Genomic DNA, 9256 nt, shown 5'->3' with positions numbered 1-9256 from the left:
AAAAGTGTACTGATGCATGACGCTTAAGCTTGATATCATAAATTCTCAAATTGCAATTCACAACTTGTAAAAATGACACAAACCAGGGAGTTAAAAGCTTTAGTTGCAGTTAAGTATTTGAATAACAATGGCAAACATATAGTGTATTCATATATTGCACCAAAGTGAGTCCTAAAATTAAAAGGCTGTTCTAACACATCACCCTTATTTTATGTGGTCCTTCTTTTAATGTTTTAGAAGTGAATTCAATATTCTATTCTTACCTCCAACAGCAAACCCTATGACGGAAATCGTCAATCTCCAAATCAAAGCAAAAAAATAAAAATAAAAAAATTGAATAATAATTGGCTGGCCTCTATAGTTTTGGTCACTTTCAATGGGGATCTTTTGGATGAATTTCTGGGGAGGACTAAGTCTAATCATGCATGAGTATGAAAATGGCCACCGAACATGGGTCCTTGGGAGATTTTTTTTTTTTTGCGTCCTCTTATGATAAACATATCCACCCAATTTCGCATCAGTCAGTCAAACAGGCGTCAAAGATTGACCCCCCCCCCCCTACTGTCAAGAAAGCACTGCTTTGTGTGTTTGGAATGAAACTCTTAATAGACATTTTCATGGGGGTAAACAGTTTTTTTGGCCATGGTGAGGCCCCCCAATGGCAATAATAAGAAAAAGCGGTGATTGCAAGAGGGCTTTTGCACCACCCAGTGCTCAGGCCTTAAATGATCCAAACCGCTTGCAGTATCCACACGAGGGTCACCTTGTACTTTGTTGTGCAGTTTGTTTGCTTTTCATCTTTTTAATTTCAATTTTTTAGCTTTGCACATTACAGTGAACCCATGCTATTCGTTGGGGCTAGGGGCTGAGGCATATCAGCAAAAAGCTGCAAGTAACTGATGCCCCGCCCAAAAGGTTTAGAATATACTTTACTGCCCAGAGATGCCAAAAGATGGTGGCAAAGGACTGTTTTTGTCTAAATAGTGCTCTTCAACTCACATTATCACCGAGATGCCACCAAATGGCAGGAAAGCAATACTGTTACTCATTTTTCATGCAGTTCTTCAGTGAATAACATAGTACTGTATAGGTTAAAAGAAATTGACCAAATAGACCAATGTGCAAATGCCAAAAGGCAAATATGTGGGATTTCACTGTGTTATCCTTTTCTTAACACCATTACATTGACACAGAAAACCTGTTTCAACATCTTGCAGCCAAATGTGCGGACTCATCTATCCCCAGTGTGGCGAGACAATAGTTAGCGGCTCCCAGTTGTAACCGTTAATAATAGGCCAGGGATTAAAGTATGGGTAAACTGGCTCGTCGAATTTGGCATCGTAGAAGGTAAACAGGTGGCTCATGTCTCCTGCGTCATAAAAGGCCACTTCACCGCGGTCGTAGTCCATATAGATGCCCACCCGCCTTGGGGGCTTGGATGGATATAACAAGCTATCCTGCTCCGTGTCCGTGCATGCTTCGTACTCGCTGGTGCCATCTCCGTTGTCCCTCAGCACCAGGGTCCAGAAACCGTCCTCGGGGCAGAGGTTGATCTCATCCTTTCTGTTGACGGAAGCTCGGGCCACACCGAGACCCCATGCCGTCTTGGAGCCCACCTCCACCTCCCAGTAGTGTCTACCCAAAGAAAAGGCCTCTGAGCCAAGGACGATGTTGTAGCGAGTGAAGCGTTCTGGGTTGTTGGGCAGGTTGGTCTGAATTTTACCCACTTGGACACTGGTGCGACATAAGGAGACCCACAGGCATGGGTAGGCCGTGTCCGGGTCCAATGACACTGCGGTCACAGCTACAAATATGAGAGAAATACATTCACACTTGCATCAAAATACTTGGATGGGCTGAGTGTGTGTGTGTGTGTGTGTGTGTGTGTGTGTGTGTGTGTGTGTGCGTGTGCGTGCATTTTTACCGGGCTGAAAAACTGCACTCATTTTCCTCCAGGTTCTGTACTGCAAAGGTCCCACAAAGTCTCCTGACTGTAGATCCACACTCACCTCTGGGGGGCGCTCAAACATGCTCTCAGCCCTGGAAAAGGCAGAAAGAATGACTCGGTATTCCAATGGGTGATGAAAGTCAGATTAAAAATTTTATGGCAGGTCATCAATCATAAAACACAAACATGACACTTCATTACAGCGATGGTACTCACCCGCCAATAAAATCTTTAATCCCCTAAAATAGAAGTAAAGCAAAAGAGGTAGGTTACGTCACTTCCTTTGGACTCGCGTGATGCATCAAATCCACTCACGTCAACATTCTGACATCGCAAAACATTTCCGCTGTCTCACCTTGAGTTGTTCAGGGTTTTCTTCCTCCATTAGTTTGAGGCGGAGGTGATCGGCAGTGCTTTCCAGCTGACTGATTTGCTGCGTGGCCTCTGTGAGTGCCCCCTCCAGCTCGGCGAGTTTCTCCTCCTTTTGCTTCTGCAGTTTCTGCTTGATGCGATCCTCCTCCTCCTGAAGGAACTCTCTCAAGTGGCCAAACTCTTCACTGATCATCTCCTCCACATCCCTTGCTCGCTCCTGAGCGGAAAGAAGTCACATATCCAAAACTTAATCACAAAAAAGCCACCCTTGTGAGGATAAAGTGGTTCAGGTAGTGGATGGAAGACAGTCACTCGAGGAAAAGAAAAACAGTCTACAGAGTTCATTCTTGGATGATTACCGCGCCAAAGTCTCACGAGATTTCATGATGGCGTTCAGGGCAGCAGTTTAAACGCCAAAGTTTTCTGCAATTTAAGTGGCACATCCAAAGTATTGGGAATTGTTCGCCCTTATGTCATATGACTTGAGAGCAGCATTTCCCAACGTTTTGTGAGCCAAGGCAAGTAGTTTAGTTTACATTCCAAGAATCTCACAGCACACAAATAAACAACAATGTCACAAAAGGTATTTGTTCTGGAAACGTGATAATCTTGTCTCAATTTCCTCTCAAACTGACCTACTTTGTGAAATCTGGACCATTTTAGTTGAATACAAAGCTGGTACTTGCAAGAACTCACAACTTATTCAGTAGAATGAATGGCAACAGGTTTATTGTACTGCCATCTAATGCAAGGGCATTTAATTGTTCAGCCCAAAGGCCATTGACATTGATACATGAACAATGATAAATTGTTTGAGGAAATCATTTGACACCAATCAAGTGAAATTGGATAATCGGGAATAGCATTGAATCACTAGTTTGAAAGTTCCTCTTGATTTCCCAATGCGGTATATCGCAGTGCTTTCATACACAAAATGCTGCATTTGCGAGATGTCCTGTATTGGAAACACATGACACCAAGTCAGTTTAAAAAAAAAACAGCAAAAAGAAACACACAGACAGGAAGAGGAGAAGTTGGCAAACTTCCCCTTTGTGTTGTTTACTCACATCCTTTCACATACAGAAATAGAAGTGAAAATGTGAGAATGTGCATTAAAAAATGGGTCAAACAGCAGAGGGGCAATTAGGTTGAAGCTTTTAGAATTCTTCTGAAATGTTGGAGCTTTGAGCAAAGATAGTGCATGTGGACTTATCTGATACGTTTCAGTCAACATGTTACGTGTGCTCATATCTCTGTTTAACACACGCGCACACACATACCACATCTCTATTTTCAACGATGGAGAAAAAAGCAGCCCAGACTAACTCAAGTCAGTGTGGCATATGCAATTCTAAATCGGTCCATTTGGCTTCTGTGTGTATGAGTGTGAGAAGGACAAACATGACTTGACACGTTTTTGTATCACCTCCAATCTGTGAAATGTGAACTTCCATTAGCATTTTGCAAGGGCGTTCTTGTTCCAAATATTACAGCGTTTTGTAATGGCAAGGTTTTTAATGTTGTGCAATGAAGAGTGAGCTGTTTATTTGTGTCTCTAATTAATAGAGGTGGATTTGGCTTACTTTTATGAAAGGTGGACAAGGATTGATGTCACCGTCCAAAAACTCATACCTTAATGAGAAGGATTTTTTCGTTTGTGTGTTTTTGGAAAAGTGAGGCGTCCTCCGACTGCTGCTGAACTCTCTCCACAGCCCGAGACAGTTTATCCTGTAGGGGAGAAGAACCACATTTAAAATACTGCAGAAAGAAACTGGATTAAAGGATGAGCTCCTCCCGCCCCTACCTTTTTCTCACTGAATAACACTCATCCTTAATGGCACTCATGTGACACATGTCTGACCCAGAAACTCAAACAAAACAACCATTTCAGCTCCAGTTAAAAAAAAAAAAAATCTGTCAGAGTGGTCCAATAGGAGGAGTTACTAAACCTCACACTGGCCTGCTGAATTCCTGTAAGACACTAAAGTGGCTGGAGCCCGCAAACTGGCTCATCTGCTTTTGGAAAAGCATTCAAACCATTCCACGCTTTATGAAAGTCCTGTTTGTCAAGGCCAAAAGAGGCATGTGAATGTAATTACAAAGTAGGGCAGGTTTTCAATCGGTGAAGAATATGGCACATTTTGGTTTGGATTGGTTTGTCCCCATGTTGTCTGTTATTTTTATGCACTATGAGCCAATTAAAACTGTTGGAAATACCTTTATCTGCCTGCATCAGCCAATCACAGCGTTATTGAAAAATAGGTTGGCGTCTCCGCGATGAATACGTCAGTGTTTGCATGCGAGAGATCTGCACATTTTTGTGTGGCATCGTGTAACGTGGCAAGACATCTCATCTCAGAGGTTGATGTGAGAATAACTAAAGATGTCAAAATACATTTTGGTGACCATTGATCGCAGTTTTAGCACATTGGGCGACATTTAGTTTCCGACATTACGCGTTCAGATTGTCATGGTGTGTCACTGTGCGGCAAGTGATGAGGGCCATATCACAAGCCATTTGAACCGTTCCATACAATTTCCATGGGAGCCACAAACTCTTTGGAAATCTAAAATGAAGAGACATATTCTTTTCCTTTTTTTGTCAATTCTGGAGCAGAAAATTGTTGAACCGGGTCAAAGAGATATGTCAGCACATCCGCCATATTGTATGTGGCTCTAATATTAGCCATAAATATGCCAAATATGGTCAAATTTAGCTAGAATAACATTGTCCAATCAAAAGCAATAATTCGGTATTAATCCACTGAGTTCTTGCTTGATGACACACCTCCAAGGAGCAAGGGAGGGAGGCATCTTCACAACTTGCTTTACTTTGCATCAGAGCGAGGCTGCTTCGTGCGCTGGTACGCTCAGACAGGCGCAACATGGTCCCAAACACAGCAGACTATACTATAACACAAAAATTAAGGCTGTTTTTACACTGAGCGCACAGGCCACACTCGACCAAAGTCGGGCCCGAAATTGTCTGGCGTTCCCCAAACGTTTTTCATAAATTATGTACAGCAATGATTCTCAGTTTGGTACAAGTAGTGGCACGTGGCCTCCCTCTTGTGGCATGTGAGACAATCACTGAATTAAATCCATGCATGCATTATCCGAACAGCTTCTCCTCAAGGGTCGCAGGCCTGCTGGAGTTTATACCAGCTGACTTCACTCACAATCGCACCTATGGACAATTAAGGTCATTCGATTAACTACCGTGTATGCATAATACAATACTGTATATTTACATTAGATTGAAGTTTGGAGGTATATTTAGGACTTGTTTCAAATGTTTTTGATCCAGTACAGGACTTCTTTTTTTTTTTACTTTTAACGCACAGTACTTTATTTTTCAAATGCAGTACTTTTTGAAGTTACAGTGTCTTACCATAATATTTATATAAATAGATACCTTATAGTTCTCAAAGGCTTCGTTAATGGGGATGACGTTGTGCGTCTTGTGGTCCCGAGACATGCCACAGACCAGACAAATAGGCAACTGGTCGTCTTCGCAGTAAAGTTTGAGTTTCTCCTCATGTTCCTCGCACATGTCAATTCCAAACAGGCGCGGCCAGTGTCCGACGGACGAGGCTACGCTGCTCATGCTGGACCCGGGCTCCCGTTCCTCCAACTCGTCCGGCGGGCCTTCCGGGTCCCACCCGGGCGGCGCCGCTGCAGTGGCGGCGGCAGGGTCCATGGCCTGAGCTCGACGCACGCTGTCCACCACGTTACACAAGAGCGAGTTGGGCCGCAGTTTCCGCGCGCAAGTTTTGCGGCACTTGGGGCAAGTGGTCTGCTCGTCCGCTTTGGCCTCCCAGCACTGAACGATGCAAACCTGGCAGAAGTGGTGTCCGCACTCGAGGATGACAGGATCGCGGAAGATCTCCAGACACACCGGACAGGTGAGTTCCGACTGGAGTTCTTCAAGTGCGCCGGGCTCCGCCATTGTCTTCCTGTGTGCACATATTCCTCATTCGGGGACAAGTACCGACTCGACTTGTCCCTCACGCTTAACACAACAGTGAGTCTGACTGCTCCACTTGACTACGCAAGAGGTGACTTGGGCGCGAGAGGCAGAAAAGGCGTGGTCTGAGCTCTCGAGTGTTTTTTTCCCCCCTCCCTAAATCGACACCGTCTGGAAGACGCGCAGTAACAGGCTCGGCGACTGCTCGAGTTGTTGCAAAATCCCTCACAAGCAACCATGAGCGGAAGATAATTACTGGAGTACAACTTGTTAGGTAGTGTGCACGCTTTTTTAAAATATCAGTTTACACTCTCAATTGATTAGAAAAAAACCCCTCTCAATTAGGACTAGATACGTTTTTTACTTCTTCCTACTCCCTTGAACATAATAACTGTGTTGAATGAAGACTGATTTCTTTCTTTTTACTATTTTATCTACCTTATTTTCTGTCAAATTATTACTGTATATGTTTTATGTTCAATAAACAACAACAACAAAAAAATTGGTATTGTATATCATATAAATAATACAATAGGACATTAAATACACAATCGTGCAACCCAAGTTGTGTTAAATAACAGAATACTATGATTTGCAAATCATATTCAACCTATATGTAATTGAATACACTACACACGAAAGACTTAATGGTCAAACTGATCAACTGTTGTTTTTAGCAAATAAGGATACACTTAGAATGTTATGACTGCAACACGATCTAAAAAAGAGATGGGACATGTGGCAAAAAGTACAGGAGAAGGATGCTCACCAAACAGCTGTTGGAACGGCCCACAGGTGAACAGTGGTGAACAGTGCAACTGGCAACAAGTGGGTGCAATGATTGGATATGAAAAGGAGCTTCCCTGAATCGCTCAGTCACTCACAAGCTAAAACGGGGTGAGGGTGACCTCCTTGTGAACAACTGCGTGAGAAAATAGTCGGTACAGTTGAAGGACAACGTTCCTCAATGTACAATTGCAAGGAATACAGGGATTTTATCATCTATCCATAATGTAATCAGAAGGTTCACAGAATCTGAAGAAATCCCTGCATGTAAGCAGCAAAACCAATACTGAATACCCGTGAACTTTGAACTCTCAGGTTGAATCCATCCATCCATCTTCCGAACCGCTTAATCCTCACTAGGGTCGCGGGGGGTGCTGGAGCCTATCCCAGCCGTCTTCGGGCAGTAGGCAGGGGACACCCTGAACCGGTTGCCAGTCAATCGCAGGGCACACAGAGACGAACAACCATGCGCGCTCACACTCACACCTAGGGACAAATTAGAGTTGTTCAATCAGCCTGCCATGCATGTTTTTGGAACGTGGGAGGGAACCGGAGTAATATATAATAATAATAATAATACATTTTATTTATAAGCGCCTTTCAAGACACCCAAGGACACTTTACAATAACAAAAAAGACAAAACACCCGGAGAAAACCCACGCAGGCCCGGGGAGAACATGCAAACTCCGCACAGGGAGGCCGGAGCTGGAATTGAACCCAGTACCTCTGCACTGTGAAGCCGACGTGCTAACCACTGGTCTACCGGGCCGCCCTCTCAGGTTGAATGCATCAAAAACCGAGATCAATGGATAAAGGATATCACCACATAATCTCAGGAACACTTCAGAAAACCAATGGCAGTAAATACAGTTTGGCACCATCCATAAATCCAATTTAAAAGCCTCAAATAAAAGGTAAAAGCCATTTATCAACAATACCCAGAAACACCGCCGGCTCCTGTGGGCACTGTGGTGAGAATGAAAATGATTATTCTCACAATCTCCACTAGAAGGGGCTAGCAGACTTGATTACCACTGCTTGTTTTATGCCAGCGAGTTCGATTGACTGCAGTTTGAATGCTTGGGCCGTCTTGCAGTTGTTGCCCGTTTAATCTGTTCATAAAAACAGTTATTGAACTTCCATGAATTCACGAGAAGCACAAGATAATCTAAGTTGGTCTGATGCAAAGTGGAAAAGTGTGCTGTGGTTTAATGAGTCCCCTGATCAATTAAACTGTGATCTTGGCTTTGTTAGGAGTGATTTTTCCTCACAGAGCTCTCAAAAAACGGGCAGGCTAACAATCTTCACCTTGGGAGTGGGTACACACACGCATACTATTACTTAACATGTGAAACTTTTATGTAAATGTAAAAGGAAACACGAGGAAAAAAATGCTGCGTGCTCACTGCTCTCATAGGGGCATATTCTCCTGTTCACGCGTAAGTCAATTCCTCACGCTTCTGACACACCATCATGCATAACTGGGAAATTTGTGCGCACCCACTAAAGCAGAGGTGGGCAAACTACGGCCCGCGGGCCGAATCCGGCCCATTGGTCCTTTTAATCCGGCCCGCCGAAGGTCGGTCCACAATTAAGGTTCGATGTGAATGGTTGCATTCATTTCAATCGGACTTGTAATGACAGGCATTTCACCGCCAGGTGGTGCATTGACTTGAAGTTGCAGAACACAGGGAGGGGGGGGGGGGCGGGATCTTTTCGACCACCTAGGACCTCTGTATCGCTGTACTTCTACTGGTCTGATCACAACCCATCTGCAGAAATGCACAGGCTAAAATAGGTCATCAACAACACTGTCGTCATTTTAAAAAAGTATATTAATACAGTACTTTCATGCTTTTGTTCTGTTGATGTTTGATATGGACTGTCAACAAATGCAGTCAAACAAGAGGCCAACTCAGCTTTTCAAACTTTTATTCAAAGTTTTGTAGTTTTTCCACGTTTGCAGGTTGAAAACGTCAAAGAAATGAACAGACAAATGAAATGTGCTTTAGTCTAAATCAGGAGTGTCCAAAGTCGGTCCTCAAGGGCCACCGTCCTGCCTGTTTTCCAGCTCTCCCAGGAGACACACACCTGATTCAAATCATCAGGAATGTTCCAATGCTGCTTCAGAGCTGGATGATGAGCTGATCATCTGAATCAGGTGTGTTGCAGGCGGGAGAGC

The 9256-nt window shown here is 43.8% G+C and overlaps 1 protein-coding gene across 1 annotated transcript; it reads right to left on the bottom strand.

Moving 5' to 3' along the window:
- Positions 1-85: 85 nt before the first annotated feature.
- Positions 86-6377, bottom strand: LOC147208487 (nuclear factor 7, brain-like). The gene is made up of 6 exons (XM_086136138.1): positions 5736-6377; positions 3953-4048; positions 2304-2537; positions 2165-2187; positions 1925-2040; positions 86-1804 (listed from the first exon to the last, which is right to left on the bottom strand). Exons 1-6 carry the CDS (start codon positions 6267-6269, stop codon positions 1236-1238), a joined length of 1572 nt encoding a protein of 523 aa, XP_085992264.1. The 5' UTR covers positions 6270-6377; the 3' UTR covers positions 86-1235.
- Positions 6378-9256: the final 2879 nt, after the last annotated feature.

This window comes from Hippocampus guttulatus, chromosome 2 (genome assembly GCF_054856545.1).
Source record: "Hippocampus guttulatus isolate MCC_2025c chromosome 2, RoL_Hgut_1.0, whole genome shotgun sequence".
NCBI classification, from domain to species: Eukaryota; Metazoa; Chordata; class Actinopteri; order Syngnathiformes; family Syngnathidae; genus Hippocampus; species Hippocampus guttulatus.
This window is presented reverse-complemented; position numbering and strand designations above follow the sequence as displayed.